This window comes from Vipera berus, assembly GCF_964194415.1.
Source record: "Vipera berus genome assembly, chromosome: 1".
Lineage (NCBI taxonomy): Eukaryota > Metazoa > Chordata > Lepidosauria > Squamata > Viperidae > Vipera > Vipera berus.
The window spans coordinates 14,464,572-14,488,843 of NC_138202.1; the positions used below are offsets into that span (position 1 = coordinate 14,464,572).

Below are 24,272 nucleotides of genomic sequence, written 5' to 3' on the forward strand. Positions count from 1 at the left end.
GAAGCAACCTGGAATTAAGGAGAAACTTCCTAACAGTGAGGACAATTAACCAGTGGAACTACCTGCCTCCAGAAGTTGTGGGTGCTTCATCACTGGAGGCTTTTAAAAAAAGGCTAGACAGACACTTGTCTGAGATTGTTCTCCTGCTTAAGCGGGGGGCTGGACTAGAAGACCTTCAAGGTCCCTTCCAGCTCTATTCTATTCTATTCTATTCTATTCTATTCTATTCTATTCTATTCTATTCTATTCTATTCTATTCTATTCTATTCTATTCTATTCTATTCTATTCTATTCCTATTTATATTCTATAGATAATACATAGAAAATTATTAAAATGCCTGAAAGTTCTATCTAAAAGTAGAAGAGATTACTTGGGTCTTCTCGTTTGACTAAATCTGAACACTATGGAAGAAACAGCAGCAGAATAAGGAGGAATGTCCTGACATTGAGAGCAATTAATCAATGGATCAGCTCGCCTCCTGGAGTTGTAGTTGCTCCATCACTGGAGGTTTTCAAGAAAAGATTGGGCAACCATTTGTCCAGGATGGTATAAGTCTCCTGCCTTGGGCAAGGGGTTGGACTAGAAGACCTTCAAAGTACCTTCTAGCCCAGACATGTCAAACACAAGGCCCGGGGGCCAGATCCGGCCCGCAAAGTGGGTTCATGTGGCCCGCGAAGCCATCCTGGAAACAGTGAGGGAACGGCCCCCACTGCCTTGGCCCTGGCCCAGAGACCCTCCTCCTGCCAGAGACCCTTAGATCTGTCCCACTCCTGCCCAGGTCCCCATAGGCACCCTTGATGCGAACGATGTAGAGCTGGCCATGCCCACCCAGTGGGCCATATGCACTCTAGCCACGCCCACCCAGTAGGTCACGCCCACCCTGGCCATACCCACCCGGCCCCCTGAGGGCAACCGCAATGCTGATGCAGCCCTCAAAGAAATTGAGTTTGACACCCCTGTATGATTTTTATGATTCTAAGAAAGCAGCTTGAGATTGCCGAGGCTTCATGGTGATGCATTCTTCCTTTTTCAACTGAAGAGTCAGCTGTCTAGCAATAAGCAAAGAAAGGGAAGGGAGTTCATTTCAGTCCTTCTGTTTGTTTACCTCCTGCTACCTTCAAGAGCTGGACATTTGACACCCCCTTCCTCTATTTTGAAGCCTCAAAGATTTATCAGGCTGCCTGCCAAGGCTGGTCAGGCTCCCGTGTTCAGCTCCACAGGCCTCAGGTTTTGCAGGGCCAGATTAAAGAGTTAATAAGTTAGCTGCAAACCCAACCTCTCCCACAGAGCACCCACCCACCCATGGAATCTGACAACCTGGTGACATCTTTGTTACACCTTGACGGTCAGATGCCAGAGAGGAGGAAGGAAGGAAAAAGCCAATTCCAAAATAATCCTTAAACCCTCTTGCAGAAGGACGCATATACTGGAGTTGTTATTACTTGGGGGAAGGCCCTGGCTGTCATACCCGGAAGTCTTCATCAGGGCTTCGGCCAGAGTTCCAACTAATGGCTGCTGCCAGGCTCCAACACCACCAGAGGGGAAGGAAAGGAATCCCATTGGCCAGGAGCCATCATGTTAAGCACACCCACCGATTGTCTCTTCAGAGGCCAGGCAGAGGGAGGGTAAGGAGGAAAGGCCGAGGTTAGCTTTGGCCTCTGAACTTGCTCCCTGTCAAGGCTGTGAGTGTGTATGTGCGCCTGCCTGCGCTTTGTTGTTGTTTTTCCAGAGGCATGCAAAAGTAATTGTAAAAACCAGCGAGTTTCCCCTCGGGGCCTGGGAAAGTGCCAGGCAGAATCCTGGCAGGACTGATACTAGAGAAGCCAAATAGACCTCAACTTGGGGCCAAGATCCAGAGGACAGCACAAGAGATGAAAAGGGACTGTAATTTGGGAGTGAACCATAATGAAAGGTCAGGGAATGACCCCCAGAATGGAAATGCAACACGGAAGGCACGAAGTGGTTTCCAGAGGACATTTTTATCCATCTTCCAACTTTCACAAATAGAGTTCTGGATTGCAGTGACATGTAAATCTGAGCCACCAAACTTCCTGCCTTGTTTTTAGAGGCTTTTAGTAGGCTCAATCAGCAGCCACCAAACATTATGCCGAGAAATAGATCCTCAGGCTCAAAAAGTAGTCTACTTCCAAGTTCTAGGATAACCATCCTGCCCTGGTGTAAAGTCTGACAGTATTTTCTCCAACCCCACCTGGAGGACCGCATGTTGGGGTACGTACAGGCTTGTGAGACTGAGAAAAAGAATATTTCTCAACTCTACCTGAATAAGGCAAGGATTATATACTGTATCTCAGATTAGTGGATCTTGGGAGTCAAGCAAGCGTGGGGACATTATGTGCAAACTCTGTCCCTTGCAAGGTTTCAAGGAGGCATCTGGCTGGCAATAGGGGAAATGGGATGTTGCACTAGACCACAGGTCGGCAACCTGCGGCTCCGGAGCCGCATGCGGCTCTTTGAGCCGTCTCTTGCGGCTCCCAGCCGCCCGGTGCGCGCGCACCTCTTCCAACGGGCAGTGGTGCGCGCGCACCTCTCCAAATGGAGAGTGGCACCGCCCGTTTGGAGAGGTGCACGCGCACCTCCCCGAATGGGCGGAGGTGCGCGCGCACCTCCCCAAACCTTTGGAGAGGTGCGCGCGTACCTCCGCGCGAATGGGCAGCGGTGCCGCTCTTTCAGGAAGCCCGCCGCGGCCCGTCTGTGAAGCTGCCGAAAGCGGCAGCTTAGCAGACGGGCCGCGGCAGCTTCCGCAAAGAGCGGCGCCCCTGCCCATTCCGAGAGGTGCGCGCGCACCTCTCCGAACGACCGGAGGTGCGCGCGTACCTCCGCGCGAATGGGCAGCGGTGCCGCTCTTTCAGGAAGCCCGCCGCGGCCCGTCTGCGAAGCTGCCGAAAGCGGCAGCTTAGCAGACGGGCCGCGGCAGCTTCCGCAAAGAGCGGCGCCCCTGCCCATTCCGAGAGGTGCGCGCGCACCTCTCCGAACGACCGGAGGTGCGCGCGCACCTCCCCAAACCTTTGGGGAGGTGCGCGCGTACCTCCGCGCGAACGGGCAGCGGTGCCGCTCTTTCAGGAAGCTGCCGCTTTCGGCAGCTTCCTGAAAGAGCGGCGCCGCTGCCCCTTCGCACGGAGGTACGCGCGCACCTCCCCAAAGGTTTGGGGAGGTGCGCGCGCACCTCCGGTCGTTCGGAGAGGTGCGCGCGCACCTCTCGGAATGGGCAGGGGCGCCGCTCTTTGCGGAAGCTGCCGCGGCCCGTCTGCTAAGCTGCCGCTTTCGGCAGCTTCACAGACGGGCCGCGGCAGGCTTCCTGAAAGAGCGGCACCGCTGCCCATTCGCGCGGAGGTACGCGCGCACCTCCGGTCGTTCGGAGAGGTGCGCGCGCACCTCTCGGAATGGGCAGGGGCGCCGCTCTTTGAGGAAGCTGCCACGGCCCGTCTGCAAAGCTGCCGAAAGCGGCAGCTTTGCAGACGGGCCGTCGCCATCGGGCAACCGGGAACCGGTTCCATCTCATTTTAAAAAAAATGGCAGCCGCGTGCGTCCGCGCATGCGCAAAAAACCTTTTTGCGCATGCGCGTGCATGGACACACGCACGCGGCTCCCTCTTTTTTTAATTTGTGATGGAACCGGTTCCCAGTGGCTCTTTTTCTTTTTTAGGTTGCCGACCCCTGCACTAGACAGGCATTTAGCAATGCTCATATATTAAACAAGGGACGCGGTGGCTCAGTGGGTTAGGACGCTGAGCTTGTCGATCAGAAGGTCGGCAGTTTGGCGGGTCGAATCCCGAGTGCCGCGTAACAGAGTGAGCGCCTGTTACTCGTCCCAGCTTCTGCCAACCTAGCAGTTCGAAAGCACATAAAGATGCAAGTAGAAAAATAGGGACCACTACGGTGGGAAGGTAACAGCGTTCCGTGCGCCTTTGGCGTCTAGTCATGCCAGCCACATGACCACAGAGACGTCCTCGGACAAGCGCTGGCTCTTTGGCTTTGAAATAGAGATGAGCACCGGCCCTTAAAGTTGGAAATGACTAGCACACATGTGTGGGGGAACCTTTACCTTTATATATTAAACACCAGTTCTTAAAAAGAACTTCTAGATCTGTGTTTTTCCACCTCAGCAACTTTAGGATATGTGGACTTCAACTCCCAGAATTCCCAAGCCAGCCATCTTTCTCTCTTTCCTATTTTTCTTTTATATCCTTTTCTCTGTATTGTCTTTTATTTTTCTGTAGCTTTTAACTATAATTATTCAGTAGCTTTTAACTATAACCTCTATAGTCAATTGGACATTTTTACCTCTAAGGAATAGTTATTGGGGCCAAGAATAGCAATAATAATAGCATTTAGGCTTATGTACACCCCATATTGCTTTACAGCAGGGGTCCCCAACCCTGGTCTGTGGACTGGCACAGGGCTACAGCAAGCCAGAAACTGGGCTGCACAAACAAGCAAAGCCCCATCCACGTGATGCAGGCAGCATGCAAAAACATACCCCACCCCACTCCGGTCCACAGAAAAACTTCTCTACAGGGAAACGGTCCCTGGTGCCCAAAAGGTTGGGGGGCACTGCTTTGCAGCATTCTCTGGGTGACTTTATATGCATTATTTGCATATTTGCATATTGCAATATGTATTATTTGCATATTGCCTGCCCCAATCTGGATCCTCATTTTATCAATCTCGGAAGGATGGAAAGCTGGATTAACTTTATGCTTAAGTTCATCAGAATTGAACTCCAGGCTGCGGGCAGAATTTGCCGGCAGTACTGCACTTTAACCACTGCGCCACCAGGGCTCCTCAGCAGAAAAGTGTTACCTTTTGTTCTGTGTGGCTGCCACTGGAGGCAAGTTTGGCTGTGCCTCTCCTTCCCAGCAAGTAAATGATTGTAGGCAGGTGCTTCATACTCACCTGTGCCTGATAGATGCTGCCAGGATCCCGTGGTCCTAATCCCACGAAGCGGTTCGCAGGGGGTGTGCCTGGGGTGGAGTAGGCTGGGGAAAAGGGGAGGAGGGAAAGAAGAAGTTAAAGAAAAGAAAAAGAGAGAGAAAGAGGACAAGAGAATATTTTTTTTAAAAAAAACACCAATCCACTGTTCCGATCAACAGTTCTCATTTCGTGATGGGAACCGTTCTCTGCCCCACGCCCGAAAGATCCTCAGTCCTATTTTCCTTTGCAAATTACAGGTATTCTTCAACTTACGATCAGTTGTTTAACAGCAAAAAATAAAAAATAAAAAATGCCCATTCGGTAGAGTGGACTTGGACTTATGACCATGAGAGATTTGCTTAATAGCCAGGTCCATTTATGTCGTGTCTCAACTTAGGATCACAACTAGGTGCAACCAGAATTCCATTCTCAACTGTGGTCGTAAGTCAAGGACAACCTGTATCTTTCTTGTCAGCATTTCCTTACTCTGAATATAAAGCCTTCCATGTTAACTTGTTGTGACTCAGGGCCAGCCTGTGGGTCCGACAGCCGGCTCCGATGTATCGGAGGACTCAGATGTGGGGGAGGAGGGAAACGAACCGGCTGATGATGATGATTTGGAGGCTTTGCAGAGCCCTCAGCCGGGGACCTCTTCTCAGCTGTGTGAGCCCGAGAGTGCGGAAGATGATGACCCACAGCTGGCCCTGTTCAAGGACGCCCGACGCAGGAGGCAGACGAGCAGGGACAAACAAAGAAAGACTATGGGACTCCTCGGGAGGAGGCACAGGGAGACCACGCCCTGAGCTCTCTATAAAAGAAGTGTTTGGGGAGGGGCTGGTTGCTGAAAGCAACTTTTTCCGCTTGAGAAGACAAGCTCTTGTGTTTTTGTTAACTGCGTAATTAAATCTTGGCAGAAGCCTTTTAGCCTTGGACGCTTTCCAGACTCTTCTTTTGATTAGGGGTGCGAGAAGAGGGCTGGTTCAGAACATAACTATCCATCGGCAGGAAGACCACAGCAACACATCAGGGGCTACTCTACAAAAGTCAGACAATTTTGTATATAATTTTAAAAGACGCAACAAATATGTGTGTGACATTTTGGGGAGCAGCAAAGGACGGGGTACAGACATTTTCTATCTATGCTTTAAATTATGGGATGATTTAAGACAGGGGTCTTCAAACGTGGCCCTTTTATGACTTGTGGACTTCAACTCCCAGAATTCCTCAGCCAGGCACGCGTGGCTGGGAGTTGAAGTCCACAAGTCATAAAAGGGCCACGTTTGAAGACCCTTTTTTAAGACCTCTCCCAGGCCTTCAACCAAAGAGCAAACTGGAGAACGGACAATATCAGAGATGCTCTAGCTGCATCTTACACTGTATATTCTGTAAGAAGTAGCAGGTCGAATTAGATGGCCTCCAAGGTTTTAGCTCTACAGATATGTTCCCTTACATTAGAAAAATACATGGCTGTTTTGTACTATGTCAGATCATTCGCATATTTAACCCAATAGCACCGGCAATGAATTGTTAACTTCAGGAAAAATATTTTTCAGCTCTCTTCGATACACCAGGAATTGTTCCTGAGACCTTCTATCTCCCCAAATCCTGTCCTCCTACTGATCTATCGCCAAGGCTGCTTGGCTGTTTTGTAACATATATGATTTATATGATTGACTAATTTACTAATGTAGAATCAAGAGCTTGTCCACAGTTGCATAACACTGAAATATTATATATTATTGTATGTGTGTGTGTAAATGTGCAGACATACATGTTGTATACATAAACATACATGTTTATACATATACGCACACACACATGCATATATGCACCATTAGTCATCACTAACATTATTTTTGTTTAATTAAGCACACATAAGTATTATTCCTGTATGCTGTGTTCTTATATAAATGCTTTCTTTCAGTAGACTTGAAAATGCTTACTTGCAAAGTGGCACATTCCTAGGTATGCTGGAGGCAGCTATTGGAAACATTATTCCAGAGGATATAGGCCAGGGGTGTCAACCTGCTGGTCCGTGGGCTGGATGTGTCATAGCGAAACCGCGCCCACCCCATTGCTGGCAATGGGAAAAAAGTCGCGATACATCGCAACATGTCACGTGATGTTGCGAGTTTGACACTCCTGATATAGGCCATGTCCCCATGGACGCCTAATCACAGCACATACATGCTGTGGGACCTCTTTTTTTTAGCATTCCATTGAGATTGCCCTTATCTCAACCCCAGATCACATGGGAGATAGGATTATTGGAGAATACACACATAGCTCACACAGCCCGTGCCAGTCTTCAATAGGTGACCCTGAGGACACAGGTAAACCTCCAATTGGCCTCAATGACTCTCCAAAACAGGGGTGTCAAACTCGCAACGTCACATGACGTGTTGCGACGTATCGCGACTTTTACCCCATTGCCGGCAATGGGGTGGGTGCGGTTTCGGTGGCCCACGGGCCGGCAGTTTGACACCCCTGCTCTAAAAGAATGCAAATGACCAGTTGTCTTCAAGGAATATAAATCCTTCCATTCCACACCATCAAGTCAAGAGCTGAAGAAGCTTCATGTATGAGAAGCAAAACGTCTTCAAAGGAAAAACAAGAAAGTCCAGTTTCCTCCTGAAAAAAGCACCTTTGGGACAACCATGACCTGGATGACTGAGAACCTCCATAGACATAGCTCAGAGTGGAACTGTGGAGTCCTTGATGCTCTCTGAGCTTGGCTGTTTGCTGTCAGACGTTTCATTACCAGACTAGAGAACATCATCAGTGCTGACGAGTGTTTGCTTTCTGCTTATATAGATTAGCTTGTCCTGACAATGTTGGTGTGGTGGTGTGTTTTTTTCCCCCCGTTGGTAGTTCCTTGAACAGTCAAGCAAAGAACAATATCTTAATCAAGGAACTGCGAAAGAGAAAGCCACAGCCCCCTTACCAACCCTGGCAGGGCAACCTACTGTATATAAGCAGGAAGCAAACACAACACTCTCCAGCAGTGATGACGTTACCTGGTCTGGTAATGAAATGACTGCCAGCAACAACCAAGCTCAGAGAGCACCAAGGACTCCACAGAGAGAATTAAGATGTCCTTCACTACATCAGTGATAAAAGTGGCATTTCCCCTCTTATTTCAACACCATTTAAGGACACTTAAAATGTGCAAATCCTGTTAGATTTTCTCACTTTGGCTGGAAGTCAAGGGACTGGCAGGAATAGTGACTGAGAACGGAAGTAATGGAGGCAAAAAAAGGAACTGCAATTGGGATAGCCAGTTTCAGCTGGCTTCATTTTCTGCTAAGTCAAGGATGGGTAAAGGTAAAGGTAAAGGTTCCCCCGCACATGCGTGCTAGTCGTTTCCAACTCTAGGGGCCGGTGCTCATCTCCGTTTCAAAGCCGAAGAGCCAGCGCTTGTCCGAGGACGTCTCCGTGGTCATGTGGCCGGCATGACTAGACGTCAAAGCCGCACGGAACGCTGTTACCTTCCCACCGGAGTGGTCCCTATTTTTCTACTTGCATTTTTACATGCTTTCGAACTGCTAGGTTGGCAGAAGCTGGGACGAGTAACAGGCGCTCACTCTGCTATGCGGCACTCGGGATTCGACCCGCCAAACTGCCGATCTTCCGATCGACAAGCTCAGAGTCCTAACCCACACTATAACTCAGAGGAAGCACTATAGGGGGAAAAACCTTTAGAGCATTACTATAACTTTCTGATAAACTGAGCCGGAATTAAAATGGATCCCTCCCCACGAACCTCATAAATTATTTTCCACTCTCTCTGTACTGTATAATGATAAGCAAACACATATACACATGCACACACTTTGCAAATAGGCATAACCACAACACCTACATGACTTCCTCAAGGTCAGTGAGAAAGGAGAAGTTAACTCAGGCCTCTCTTGTTACCCATGTAAATTCAGTATGTCGGAATGTTTCCCAACTTTGGCAACTTTAAGATGTGTGGACGTCAACTCTCAGAACTCTGGGAATTGAAGTCCACAAGTCTTAAAATTACCAAGGTTTGAGAAATACTGGCTCAGGGTACACCACATGTGATAGAGGAGGAAGAGGAGGTTGGCATCAAAAATGGGTAACTCTGGAAAGAAGGAGGAGGAGAAGAAGAAGAAGTTGTGAAAGACTGCTAAATATCAGTAAACTGGATGAGTAGAAGAAGCTACATCAAAACTTGATGATATAAGCTGCCAGGAAGATCCCCAACTCTTATTAGAAGAACAATAAGCTTTGCTAAGGCACCCTCTCCACAACTATTAGAGCACAACAGAGGTATTTGCAAGACTTTTCTCAGCAAACCACAAAAGGCAAAATAAATTACACCAGATACACAGCCCTTAAGAGCGACATTTGGCTTCTTCCCTGCAATTAAAGAACAATGAGCCAAGACACATGACCAGTTACGTTCCAATCTATTAAGCCTCTAAACAAAAGTTTACGCCACTCCTCAGTTTCCAAACAGAGCATTATTGTTTTTTTTAGACCTTTAGGAATATTGTCTGGAAAGGAGAAAATGACATGCTATGGATTTTATTAGTTTGCCTGATAGATTGGGAAAGTGCTAGGAAATGAATTAGGCAGGGTAGTTCCATGTTTCAGTTTACATTATTTTCCCCCCCCAATCAGCAATATTAAGGAAACTGCTTTGATATGACATCTGACTGAACTGCCGCCCTAGAAGTCAACAGCCACAATCAAGTCTATAAGCTTCCATTAAACCCAGTAAGATGCCTAGGTAAAGAACTGGTGAAGCACGATGTTGTGATTCAGGGCCAGCCTGTGGGTCCGGCAGCCGGCTCGGATGTCTCGGATGACTCAGACGAGGGGGAGGAGGAGGGTGTTGAAGACGAACTTATTGATGATGGCTTGGAGGCTTCGCAGAGCCCCCAGCCAGGGCCCTCTTCTCAGCTGCGCGAGCCCGACAGTGCGGATGAAGAGGACCCACAGCTGGCCCTGTTCAAGGACGCCCGACGCAGGAGGCAGTCAAGCAGGAACAAGCAGAGAAAGGCTGTGGGACTCCTCGGAAGGAGGCACAGGGAGGCCACGCCCTGAACTCTAATAAAGGGAGTGTTTGGGGAAGGGCTGGTTGCTGAAAGCAACTGCTCCGTTTGAGGATCACAGTTCCAGTGTTTTGTTTCTTGTTCTGTTGTTTGTGTAATAAATCTTGGCAGACGCCTTCCAGCTTCAGACGCTCTCCAGCCTCTGCCGTTTGTACAGGGGTTGCCTTTCTGCAAGGCCGGTAGCAGGCTGGTTCAGAACACACAAAGGAAAATAATAGTATTTTACCAGTACTAGAAAAAGACGGTTTTTTCTCAAGATAAGGAAAATAAATATCCATGTTGTTTAACGAGGTGATTAAACAGAGAGAATTCGCATAATCAAAGTCATTATAAAGCTGAAGAAAGAACAAGGCTTCCTTTTACTATTATTATTATTATTATTATTATTATTATTATTATTATTATTATTATTATTATTATTATTATTATTTTGGAGTGGGCTATTCTAGCATCAATATTTAGATCACAGACAAGCAAATTTTCAGAAGGTAAGGAAAACACTTGCCCCTTTGATACAGGATGGGAAATGGAAGATGATATGTATGGGAAAGCAGCCATAGACAGACAGGAACAAAATCCTAACACTAAGTCTTTTTAAAACCTGGTCCTCAAAATGCCCCCCAAATTATAAGCAGCATTCTACTTTAGGAAAATCTTGGGAAAACACTATGTCCAATCATAATATGCAGCACTTCAAATTCATTTCCTAAAAGTGGCATTAGAGTCCAGAGGGGCAAGAACGGAGTCTCTCTTTAAGGGATTAAAGCAGCTATGTCTTTTCCTGGGAAAAGACTATATATGTTCCTGAGAAAAGACACAGCTGCTTTAAGAAGTCAAAATGAAATGCTGGAGTTATGTTAGTGCCCCTATGAGCTTTGAAGGACCTTTTTGAAATCAAAACAGAAGCCCTGTACAGCCCTTTAATATACCATTTGATCAACAATATTTTTCAAACTTGGCAAGTTTTAACTGGCTGGTGAAGTTTATGCTGGCTGAGGAATTCTGGGAGTTGGATCTACACATCTTAAAATGGCCAAGTTTAAAAACACTGCTCTGCAATCTGCATAAGACCACACAAAGTTGCATGGAGGCTGCTTCTCACGGACCTCAAATTTATAAGGCTTCTGAAAAGTTTGGGATACCCTATAATTTTCAAGGAATTGATATTATTTAGTGTCCTTAAACATGTAAAGAGAGAGCCAAATGGAACAACTTCATTCCACAATTCCTCTCTTAAATTCGAGCTTCGCTTTGTACAACAGGCACGCAAGGTAGGTGACCTTGGATTATATTCTGGGAAGCTACAAAGGCTACCTTTACCTGCAACCTGGCATATTTTATGGCAGCATGCATGTTTGCGTCGGTTAGCATGCATGTTTCCTTGGGTTTATTTTTTTTTTTAAAAATCACTGATTCAGATCAGTGGCCATTTCTGATCGTTTAAATGAGCGCTTTGAACTTCTGTTTAAATCCATGCACCCTGCTGCCATCTCATCTCAAAATCCTCTCCCTCAGTGTGGCCATTCCCCCACCTTTATCCCCAAAAATCACAAGGCTGCAGAGCAGTCTGAATTGGTGAATATGGCCAGAGGGTAGGGAAGAATTAGTGACAGATAGCAGGCAGATGGACAAGGCCATTTGGGAGTGGGTAGGTGCAGGAATGGTGAGTGGGCTTGCTTACTGGGAGACGTCGGCGAGGTGGTCCCTCCCTCGGAAGTTGTCGTGGTAGATTTGGTGTCAGGTGAGATTGCCAGGCGGGGCATACCTGGGGGTGGCGGCGCCAACATCTGGGTAGGAAGGTAATGCCCGGGTACCTTCACTTGACCACCTCCATTTAACTAGGGACACAACATAAAAAAAAAACACAGAGCAAGCCATTAGCACTGCCCACAGGAGTCACCTGCCCGCCCAGAGGGACCTCCCCCCTCAAAACGGGGACAGTGGGCAGGCTTCACTGGGGACCCTGGGAAACTTGGCCAGCTCACCTGACTGCAAATATGGAAAATCTATTCAATTGTCATGGCTAAGAGTAAAAGGTAGTGCCTTCCATGTATAAAAACTCTTCATAATCCCACCTACACGTCTAGCTGGGGGGTGGGAAACGATGGCACCTTTCCGACCTGTGGACTTCGACTCCCAAAATTCCTGAGCCAGACTACCTTGGGAATTCTGGGAGCTAAAGTCCACACGTCGTAAAGGGGCCAACATTCCCCACCCCTGCTCATGTGGCCACAATCTAATAAATCTGTCAGGCTGCTGACTGTGACACTGTGCTAACAAGCTGCTTTTTCTGTGCTCTTTATTACTCTTTAGCATTGCAAATGTAGGTTTATATTTTGCGATTTTTGTGCAGATTGCCAAAAATGAATTTATAGCCACAGCCACACGAATAACCCAATATGCTTGGGTGCATTCATAAAATATCACAAACAAGCAACGGTGCTATTATGCTATGTGCAGCGGCATCAAAATTCTTTTTCTCCTGATTTTTATGTATGTACCTGAATGTTGTATATACCGTGTTCCTCCGAAAATAAGAACAGGTCTTATATGAAAGAGCCTTGGTGGAGCAGTGGGCTAATGCCTCCTTAAGTAACGCCAGCTGCCTGCAATTAGTGCAGGTTCGAGTCCCACCAGGCTCAGGGTTGACTCAGCCTTCCATCCTTCCGAGGTAGGTAAAATGAGGACCCAGATTGTTGGGGGCAATTAAGCTGACTTTGCAATAATGCCGCTTGGGGGGGGGGGAAAGCCCTAATAAGCAGGCATATACATAGAATGAAGGCTACTGCTAAGTTTGTAAGCCGCCCTGAGTCTTCGGAGAAGGGCGGGATATAAATGGAATTAAAATAAATAAATAAAAATAAATAAATAAATATTAATTTTTGCTTCAAAAGACGTATTAGGGCTTATTTTCCAGTTAGGTCTTATTTTCAGGAAAATATAGTACTAAATGCATCCATCCTGCTGATTATCTTAACGGGGGCTTATTTTGGGGGTAGGGCTTATATTATAAACATCCTGAAAAATCATGCCAGGGCTTATTTTCCGGTTAGATCTTATTTATTTATTTATTTGGGGGGGGGGGGAAGGGTATGTTCCTGGATGTTATCAAAACATTACGGTACACAAAAAGAATCTTGGTACAATCATACATGATCACATAAACAATGCCAAAAAGGAAAAAAAAATAGAGAAAGATACTGAACACTGTTGTTATCTATGGACTGAATAACATTTGTAAAGTGAAAAGAGAAAAGAAAGAATGGCAAAAATGTTAATATATCAACACAGATAAATACATTTGAAAAGCATTCTTAGTGCTCCCACTAGGAGTTAGTGCAGTATCGCCTATATCAGTGGTTCTCAACCTGTGGTCTGCGGCAGAGGTCCCCAACCTTTTGGGCACCAGGGACCATTTCTGTAGAGAGAGGTTTTTCCACGGACCGGATGAGGCGTGGTTTTGTGTGCTGCCTGCATCCCACGGATGGGGCTTAGCTTGTTTGTGCGGCTCAGTTGCAGGCGTAGACCGGAGGTTGGGGACCCTTGGTCTACAGACCTTGGGGGTCGGGCACGATGTTGCCACAGGGGGTCCATGAAGGCTTGAAGAAATGTTATGATTTAAATCTTGAGTTAAGTCTTGGGGGTCCGTGGCCACAAAAGGAATTTAAAGGGGGTCCATGGTGAAGAAAAGGTTGACAACCACTGGCCTATGTAATATCATTTTCAGTTCTATCTCCAGCCTAGGTTTTGAACAGCAAAGAGGATTGATTGCACCAAGGAAGCAATAACAGATATTCAGAAGCAATACTAGCTTCCAATTTTTCTCTGTGTTCCTGTATGTATGCGAGAAAGAGAAACAGAATGCAATAATTCCTTCTATTGCTGACCAGCTGTCCTGCATGTAACTAATACATTAACTGCCCTTGAATGGTACCATCTACCTGGATGGACAGCTAGCAGAGATAAAGAAGAGAAACAATCTGGACCTCCAATAGCAGACATTTGTGTGTATGTGTGTACATTATGGCCTAGATGCAGCTTTGTTTAGGAGAGCAGTGAGAATATTTATTATTCAAACTCTCTCTCTGTGGTTCTACACCACTTTCTGGTCTGACAATTTAAACTATTTTTTTGTGATCTTATTTAACCTGATAGCTCTTTCAGAGGGGGAGTTGGCATCTTTACCACATACAGGTAGTCCTCGACTTACGACCACAGCTGAGCTCAAAATTTCTGTTGCTAAGTGGAACATTTGTTAAGTGATTCTTGTCCCATTTTACGACCTTTCCTGCCACATTTGTTAGGTGAATCACTGCAGTTGTTAAGTTAGTAACACGGTTATTAAGTAAATCTGGTTTCTCCATTGACTTTGCTTATCAGAAGGTTGCAAAAGCTGGTCACGTGACCCCGGGACACTGTGGCCGTCATAAATATGAGTCAGTTGCCAAGCCTCTGATCACGTGCTGCAATGACTGTAAGTGTGAAAACTGGTAATAAGTCACTCTTTTTTAGTGTTGTTGTAATTTTAAAGTCACTAAGTGAATGTTGTAAGTCGAGGACTACCTGTACAGTAGTTGAGTAGGTGAGGATTTCAAGAGTTTTGTCAAAACTTTTCTTTGATCCCATTCTAAGAATCTTCTAAGCCCCAAACCAGGAGCAGCATCACAATCTTGCACAAATTCTCTGCACAAAGACTAGTGTGAATTCATTACTTTTCCACTAGCATCCGCCCCAGCTGTGAAAACAGGATGCAAACACAGGCTTCTCAATCTCACTTTGATTATTACTTATCTAGTCCAAGAAGGATTATACTGTATCTTATTTCAACATGTACAATGTGACTGTTAACTACATTTCCCCTTCACTAAACCCTTTACATACCTTTGGTAACAAATGGCATTGGGCTTTGTGAACCTGCCCAAGGCATGCTATGCAAATTACAGATTACCATCAGTGTTTTGAAGAGCCAAGGATTTAATCCTCCTCAAGCACGCACGTTGTTTTGTGTCCTGTTCAAAACCCACATACATACGCAGGTGGCACTTAATAGTTTTTTAAAAAACCCTCCAATCCTGATGACTGCGGTGATGTGTCCTTGGTGGGTTTTTTCCCCCTTGGTGACAATACCGTCTTTCTTCATGATGGGTTTGGGTAATTTTTTTTTACTTCACAGTCTAACTTACAGCCTTGGTCTCTGACAACTGTAGTATTATTTGTTTGTTTGTTCATTAAATTTCTATGCTGCCCATCTCACCAATACAGCAACTCTGGGCAGCTTAAAATATAATAAAAAGTTAAAAAAAATACTGGAAAACAATTAAAATGAGAAAAATTGAATAGAAAAATTAAAAGCTAAAAACCAAGACAATGGGCAGCTTAGAAGTGGGGGTCTTCTCTACCTGGTCATCCAACCCCCAATGTAGCAGGCCCCTTATTGAGGCCCCAGGCCAAACGGCAGAGCCAAGTTTTTAAGTTCTTTTGGAAAGCCAGGAATGGGGGGGGAAACCCCACCTCCAATGGGAGTATATTCCAGAAGGTGGAAGCCACAGCAGAAAAGGCTCTCCTCCTGGATCCCACTAGCTGAAATTCTTTGGCCAACAGGATCCGAAGTAGGCCCTTCCTACTGGAACGAGTGGGGCAGGCTAGTAATAGTAGTAGTAGTAGTAGTAGCAGCAGGAGCAGCAGTACTACTAGTAGTACACTTACAGATCTGACTCTGCTTCCCTCTGTTCAGCCCAGGCCAGATAGTAATGCTTCCTGCTAAGGCTTAGCTGTTTCAGGAATGAAATTTCAAGAACAGAAGGACAAATCTCAGCCCCAATAACCATCCCCCTCCCCAATGCCATTTTTAATTCATTAAGAATAGCTTAGAACAAAGCTATGTTGTTTTTAAATAGTTCAGGACATTATTTGAAAGTAAAAATAATTGCTGCCAGGCCCAAACACAAAAGAAAACAAAGCAAAACTTAAGTGCAATGGTGAATATTTCCATCAAGTATGAAAGTGAAACTGTCGCTCAAAGACTGAGAGGGTACAATGTGGCTTAAACTTGTATTTTTTCAAATTTGGCAACATTAAAGTGAGTGGCTTTGTGCTTCCAGAATTCAAGATGGCTGGGAGCTGAAGTCCACTCATCTTAAAGTTGTCAAGTTTGAAAAAAACACTGGCTTAAACTTTGTTGCTTGGGGATTCTGGAGAACACCAGGTTGAAGAAATCTGGCTTTAAATATACCATTTAGAAAACATGTAAGCACTTTCGTCTAGGTCTTGGGATAACTGAACAGAAACATGGAAGAGCTTGGGGCCTCTTGGTTGCACCGGTATTTCAAATAACTGCCACGTTCTTTCTCCTTGGGCTCAGAGAGTCGTCAACTAGACTGAACAGAGGCATTGGGGACTTTCCACACCACGAGACAAAAGGCGACAGGAGTTATAACCCTGGCAGTTCCTTACCGGTCCTGGTTGTTGATTGGATGGGTCACAAGCCAATGAGACGAGGTCTTTCAGAGGGTCCTGCGGATTCAGATGAGGCGGGTACCTTATGGCTGTGTGCGGGAAGTAGGTGGAGGCCGCCTGGGGCAGGATCGAGGTGGTGGGAAAGTGCAGCGCAGAGGAGGGGTGGGGGCTTCGAGAGATACCTGCAGAGGGTGAGAGAGAGAGAGAGGAAACTGGGCGGCCTTCATCAAAAGCACACGCCCAGACCCTCCTGCTCCCGGGCACCTCTGCAGAAACGATTAGAAGGGCCTTCCTCCGTCTTCCTCCTCCTCCTCCTCCTCACCTCTCCAGCTTCCATGGGCAAGACAGAAAATCCTACAGGAATCTCTCACTCCCGTTCATCTTTAGATCATGTACTGGATGTGAGGGGCCTATGTACCACCAACACTAACCTCTGGGGGGCGACATCTGGCCTTTGGCCACACAGCCAGAACTGTTCTCTGATCCCACAAAATTTCACTGCTAACATCAGAAAGGCAGTGGCACCTCCCCCTGACCTACCCGCCTGAGCACTAAGACCCCAAAGTTCCTAGAATTCTGTTAAATCTTTACAAGTGCGGCTCTGCTGGCCTAAATTTTTAAAACCTAATCTTTTTCTTCTTTTTTTTTGCTTTTTACAAATACATCACATGCAACTTTTACTGGGAAATTTTTGAGAGAATTTGAGTTGCCTGATAACACTTAACTATTTTTTTTCTTAACTTCCACAACTAATCGTATTCTGAAGAATTTTGGAAAAAAATAAATAAATAGCCAAAATGATCTGTAAAAACCAATTCTACTCTATCCTTTGCCAGAAAGCTTCCTTCCCTTACTTGGTGCCCTATAGATTACCGTGTTGATGGAACTTTAGTCCAACATATCTGGAGGGTGCCAAGTTAAAGAAGGCTGCCATTAATTTGGGCAATTCAACTCAGTTCTATAATAAAAACTATCCACTTGGTCTGCAGACACAGTTAAATTCAAAAGATGCTAAACAAATGTAATATTTTAGAGGGGGAAAAATGGATGTAACGCAGAATCATATAACTATAAAATTGGACGGGACCTTAGAGGTCTTCTAGTCAACTCCCTGCCTCAAGTAATGAAACTACCAGAATTCACTCATTTCTGCAAGAGAGATTCAGTTTTCTTCTCATTTTGATAGCTAAAATGTTAGGTGCATGTATAAGTAGTCCTCAATTTATGACTGTTCATTAAATGAGGCTTGAAGTTACGGTAGCCTTGAAAAAGTGACCTGCTGTCAACGTTATCCCTGTCACATTATCCTGAAGGTCATTTGAACACAATTTGGGCCCTTGGCAACTGTTTCATAGTTATGACGGTTGCATTCTCTTGGGGTCACATGACTGCGATTTTCGACTCTCCCAACCAGCTTCCAACAAACCAAGTTACTTGGGGAAGCCAGATTCGCTTAACACCCGTGTGATTCACTTAATCACCACATGACTTGCTGAACAACTAGGGTAAAAACTGTTGTAAATAATCGGGTTCAGTCATGTGAGGACTCGCCTCGTGACCGCATCGCTTATCAACCAAAATTCTCTTCCCAATTGTGGTCATAAGTTGAAGACTACCTGTATAAGCAGTGGAGGAATGAATAGTTTAGCTAGCAGTCTTGCCCTCTTCCTATAGTTCATGAAGGCAAATTTCTATTTATTTGAATTATTGCATGGATAAAATCATATATTATGTGTACCTTCCATCACTGCCTTGAGGTTTCATTTTCATTTCTTTGTTTTGTTTTTTAAGTGCAAATAATTCTGGAAATTGAGAAAAGGGTGGTTCCCCCGGAGACATAACAATCACCTTCCAGTTAAGGTTGTGTGCACAGCTGGATTCTGTTACAGAGTTCCGGGATAATTTCTTCCCAGAGTTAGACCCCTGAGAGGAATAGCTACATTTTTGCTGATTGCAGCAAGGAGGCTTCCAAAGCAATCTTTTCCTCTAATAAAGTTATATTTATCTTAACTCAGGCAGTTTCCTTTGATGGGGGCTGACCTATGCTATAGCATTAGCTGCTGAATCTAGTGTATTTTTGAACTCTTGCAGAACTATCGAATCTTCCATCCCATCTCCTAAAAGCATTCTGGCAATTGTTGCTTGGGAAGATTAATAGCAACTCTCCCTCGGAGAACTTCTGACAACGCAGCTTCTTCTCCTCTCTTCCCACATGTTGCTGAACTGCCATTCTTAGGAAGAAGGAATTACTATGAAAAAGAATAAGCAAGCAACCTTTTTATAATTAGATCCTTGAGACCTATGCCTACCCACGGGCTGTTCTAAAAATGGCAAACAGGCAGAACATAGGAAGGAAGGAAAATGAGGGGTTTGAATGCTCCCCTAGATGAGGAATTATTAAAAAAAAAGAAGCACAATAAGGAGATACTCATTTCTGATGTGCTCATTTTCCATGGAGATGTTTAAAAATAAGCAACATTATTAACACTATCAGAGTCCCCTCCTAGACACTTGAAATAGTAAAACAAGGATTCCATAACAGGTCCGCATAATAATAATCATCCTTGCCCTTTGTAAGGCAGCTTACATACCACTGTGTACGGCAATGACAGGACGGTGATGCTGAGTGAACAGCCGGGGTGAAGTGTCTTGCGGAGATGGGCTGTTGAAGGGAGACTTGTCCATTTCTGTCTTTTTCACAGTTGGAGAGATGCCTGGACAAGAATTTGAGGAAGAGGCCTGTTATGATGTCACTGAAATAGTTGATTGCTGGCATCATTATGCCCCTCAAACCAGTGTTTCTCAACCTTGGCCACTTTAAGGTGGGGGGACTTCAACTTCCAGAATTCCATAGCCAGCACTGCTGGCTGAGGGATTCTGGGAGTTGAAGTCCACCCACCTTAAAGTAGCCAAGGTTGAGAAACACGGCTCTAAACAAGGGGTTCCTAATCTTGGCAACTTTAAGACATGCAGATTTCAACTCCTAGAATTCCCCAGCCAGCCATGGGTGAAGATTTCTGGGAATTGAAGTCCACACATCTTAAAGTTGCCAAGATTGGGAACCCCTGGTTCAAACAATATTTCTGTTCTTTCTATACAGCTTGGAACTATCCTTTAACTACAGCAGCCATGTTTTTCAGACTTAACCAAGGGAAAAATCTTAGCTTTTCGAAGTCATTACTATCATTTACTGCAGTGCCCTGGACTTCCCAACTATAAAAAGGGACCAGTCGTCCTTCATGAAGCACAGTCCATGTATGTGACTTAGTTCTATCAAGCATGTATTGTTTTTCGTCACTTGGCATTATTCTTTCCCATGTCTGTGTAGCTCTCTCCTTATGGTTCATGAATGCCGAGCCACTATGAGCCAGCATTACCAGATACTGTTTAAGATTTATCTGTAGAAGTTTCTCTATTTTAATTTGTGACACATTGATGGAATGGAGTTTGCTCCTAGGTGGTTGTTTGGTGAATCCTACAAATGGGCTTCTAGCCTTTCCTATAAATATCAACCCCCCCTCCCCTTTGTTTGTGTGCATGTCTGCGACAGGATGCAGTTAATCTCCTCTATATGATGACTCAGATTAATCTGGTCCAGTTGGTTTAGTCCTTTCTCAGACTCTCATTTGGAAGGATTTTACAGAACATCCAGGTCAGAATTGAAATTAAACCTCTTCTTGCAAAGCATTTAAACATATTTCTACTTGGGGAAGAAATAGGTGGGCATATTCCCCTTTTTTAATTCTTTGTCTAAATGCAGGCAAATAATAACCCACAACAATATTGCAGTGTTTATTGAATTGATCATTAAGCTAACCGATCAATTATTTTAAAAAATTCCTTTTGAATGAGAAAAAATAAAATACTCTTAATTTTTTTTTTAAAAAAAACCCCAATTTATAACATCTGCAAAAGGATAGCGTTTTTCTCAAACGAGCATGGAACCACCGAAAAGCCAGATTTACTTAATGACTGCAGTGATTCGCTTAATAATGATGGTAGAAAAGGCCCTAAAATTGGCGCCATTCGCTTAATAGCTGCCGTGTTTAGCAATGGAAACTCATAAATCGAGGACTACCTGTGGATAGCTTTCAGAAGCAGCCCTATGTACGCAGCTCAGAGAAACATATGTAAGATGAACAGCTGTATAAATTTACCAAATAAATAAATAAAAGATTAAAATACAGTGGACAACACATTCCCAAACAATAAGGTAATGGGATCAGAAGAAAATTAATTTTCCTCACTCTCCAAAGAAATTTTACAAAATCATAATGTTTGTTGATTTGCTGGCTAAGTATTTCCTAGCTGTTATCTATCAATATAGTTGATCTTCCGGCCTATCTCTTTATTCGGTAGTTCAGACAGCTCTGCAACAATTACACTGTGGGGGGTTGGTGCTCTCGGAGCTTGATCGTTTTCCTACAGACGTTTCAGTACCCAAACTAGGTAATATACAGCATCAGTATGTTGACGATGTTACCTAGTTTGGGTAATGAACCAACTGCAAGAAAACAACCAAGCTCAGACAGCACCAAGGACCCCCTTATTTCAACCCTGAGCTACAAATATTATCTTTATGCATCAGAATTACACTCTTCATGGGTGTTTATCTGAATCTGCAGGAATTAGATAAGATTCTGCTGGGTCCGGAGAAAGGGATGATATCTAAGTGCTATAAATTGTTGCTAACCTGGGTAGTAGGGGAGGAGGTGGTAAAAGACACGATGATTGCCTGGGGGAAGAATTTTGGTTATGCACTTCCACTTGAGAAATGGGAAGAGATTTGGTGGATTTATTTTTATTTATTTATTTATTTTATTTTATTAATAAATAAAATTAATAAAATATTAATATGAGGCTGGTGGTTTCCACGTCGTATAAGGAGAACATATACAAAATGCTTTATAGATGGCATCTCCCTCCGGCTAGACTTTCCAAAATGTTCCACGGATTGTCGGCCGATTGTTGGAAGTGTGGTAAAGGGATTGGCACGTATTATCACTTATGGTGGACATGTCTGGAAGTGGTTAGATATTGGATGAGGATTCAAAAATGGATAGAGGAAATTACAGGGTGTTTAGTTGATCTTAAACCAGAGATGTATCTGCTTGGCTTCAGACCTGGAAGTATTAAGAGGGAAATATGGTATTTAGTTTTACATATCTTAACGGCGGTGAGGATTGGGTATGCTCAATTTTGGAAGGCAAATCATACCCCGCCGGATGAAGCTATAATTAGGAGAATACTTGATTGTGCAGAAGCAGATACATTGACCAAGAAGTTGAAGGGTAAAGAAGAGACACCAGCATTTCTATCATGGAATAAATGGTATATTTGGATGGATAAAGATTAAAAAAATGAGGGTGGTTTGGAGGTTGGTCAAAAATGAAGTGATATAGCTTTTGTTAATGAATAAGCTTTGGAGTTGGATAGTTATAAGAGACTTAATGAGTGGAATATAATTGTCAGTTTAGAAGTAGATATAATTTGAAATTTTTGAAATGGTTTTCAATTTTTCGATTTCTTCGTTTTCTGTATATTGTAAATGGTTTTTTTTGTCTTTGTTGGTGTATGGTGTGTTTTTAACACGAAATGTAAATAAAGATTTATTTATAAAAAAAAAAAAGAATTACACTCTTCACATGTTTGATGAAAGCACCTGGGGACCTGGGATGCTGGTTCTGAAACTAGGAAAAACAGGAAGCCGGCGAAAATGTTAAAACATTCTGTGAAGTGTCTCAAAGGTCCTTTTAAAAAAAACAAGCAACTAGACCAGAAGTCCCCAACCTTTTGGGCACCAGGGGCCGGTTCTGTAGAGAGAGGTTTTTTTCCGTGGACCGGAGGAGGTGTGGTTTTGTGCGTTGCCTGCATCCCACGGATGGGGCTTTGCTTGTTTGTGCGGACCGGTTGCTGGCATGCTGCAGCCCGGTACCAGTCCACAGACCAGGCGCTGGGAACCCCTGAACTAGCCGGGGTGTTGTTGTTTTTTCCCCTTGAGGAAGAAGAAAAAGACGCTTCTCTTCCAAGAACGTTCATCAGTTTTGACTGGCTGGTGGGTTGCTGGAAAGATAGGAAGGATAGAACCTATCCTTCCATTCCCCCCTCCCCCTCCAACCATCCAGTCACAACCGATGAAGCTTCTTTGATGAGAAGCGAAATGTCTTCTTCTTCTTCTTCAAGGAAAAAAAAATAGTCCAGTTGCCTTTTGAAAAGAAAAGAAAAAAAGGACCTTTGAGACAACTATGACTGGGATGACTGAGAATCTCCACAGACATTATTTATCCTGCAAAGGCACTTGAACCAGCAGGGAGGCTAGGCCCATCTCCTGCACACTTACTCCCTTCCATGTCCTCCGTCCAGTTGCGGCTGCTACTTGTGGGGGAGCTAGGGGAAGCATAGTATTCGCCCCCAGGGCTGGTATCCAGATCATCCTCCATGGAGCCTGACTTATGCCGTTTACTCCTTGTGGGGGGGAAAAAAAGGAGAGATATGGTTTTAATAGCAGTTTAAATATAAGAATAACAACCTCATCTAACCATATCATTGTCTAACACAAGGGTCTTCAAACTTGGCCCTTTTATGACTTGTGGACTTCAACTCCCAGAATTCCTCAGCCAGCGTACCTGGCTGAGGAATTCTGGGAGTTGAAGTCCACAAGTCATAAAAGGGCCAAGTTTGAAGACCCCTGGTCTAACACCTCTGCAAAAGCAGCATAACCATTACAGGTAGGCCTCACCTTATGACCAAATTTCTGTTGTTAAGTGAGACATTTGTTAAGTGAGGTTTGCCCCATGTTTATGACCTTTCTTGCCACAGTTCTTAAGTGAATCACTGCAGTTGATAAGTTAGTAATATGGTTGTTAGGTGAATCTGACTTCAACATTGATTTTTCTTGTCAGAAGGTTGCAAAAGGGGATCACATGATAACAATGTATGAACCAATTGCCAATCATCTCGATTTTGATCACATGACCATGAGGAGGCTACAAAGGACGTGTGAAAAGTGGTCATACGTCACATTTTTCAGTGCCGTTGTAACTTCGAACAGTCACTAAATGAACTCTTATAAGAAGGACTACCTGTATAGCCACCATGAAGGGCAACAGCTATCAAAGAAGCTAAATTTTGAAAGGAACTTCCTACTTTTTATACTTCATTGCTCTGGGTAATAATTCACTAAGTCCAAGAATTTAGGATTGCTCAGAGGAGCTTTACACGGTGGAATATGATTCAAAAGAGAGGCAAATGAGGTAAGAAAATCAAGGCAAAGTGAACAAACTGCAGTTATTCACTTAACACACTCCTAACACAGTGGAAGGAAAAATAAAGAAGTTAAGATGGAAGATGTTTCGAAGGATAGGTGTTTTAGTAGAGAACCTGGGCACAAGAAGTAAAAGACAAAAAGAATTGATAGAACAGTAACGTATTCAGATATATCAGTAGAGTAATTAAAAAGAAAAAGGTCACGGAGGGTTTCAGAGGCATCGAGGAGATCAAGAATGCCAAGATGGCAACTGTGATCATGTGACCAAAGTTCCCCATTCTCCCCACCCCACCCCCCGTCTCTCCCCCACAGTTTCTAGGTAAGGATCAGGAGTTTGTACAGGGTCTGGGGGTGAGTTGCAAATCAGAGTAGGGAATGAAGGAATGGCATTACAAAAAGGAAGAGTGTATTATCCCCCCTAGTCCAGGGATAGGCAACCTTGGCTCTTTTATGACTCATGGACTTCAACTCCCAGAATTCCTGAGCCAGCCATGCTGAGGAGAAATGAAGAGGTTTCCAAGCTGAGCTATGCT

At 44.6% G+C, this 24,272-nt stretch overlaps 1 protein-coding gene across 3 annotated transcripts in view; it reads right to left on the reverse strand.

The window, feature by feature from the left end:
• NFIC (nuclear factor I C) overlaps nt 1–24,272 on the reverse strand; it is a 172,579-nt gene that overhangs the window by 10,175 nt on the left and 138,132 nt on the right. For all 3 annotated transcript variants that reach the window (XM_081312541.1, XM_081312542.1, XM_081312540.1), the window contains 5 exons: nt 22,813–22,937; nt 19,064–19,186; nt 16,470–16,654; nt 11,698–11,854; nt 4,915–4,997 (listed from right to left, as the gene is read on the reverse strand). In XM_081312541.1, coding sequence (XP_081168667.1) covers nt 4,915–4,997; nt 11,698–11,854; nt 16,470–16,654; nt 19,064–19,186; nt 22,813–22,937 — 673 coding nt within the window. The remainder of the gene's footprint in view (nt 1–4,914; nt 4,998–11,697; nt 11,855–16,469; nt 16,655–19,063; nt 19,187–22,812; nt 22,938–24,272) is intronic.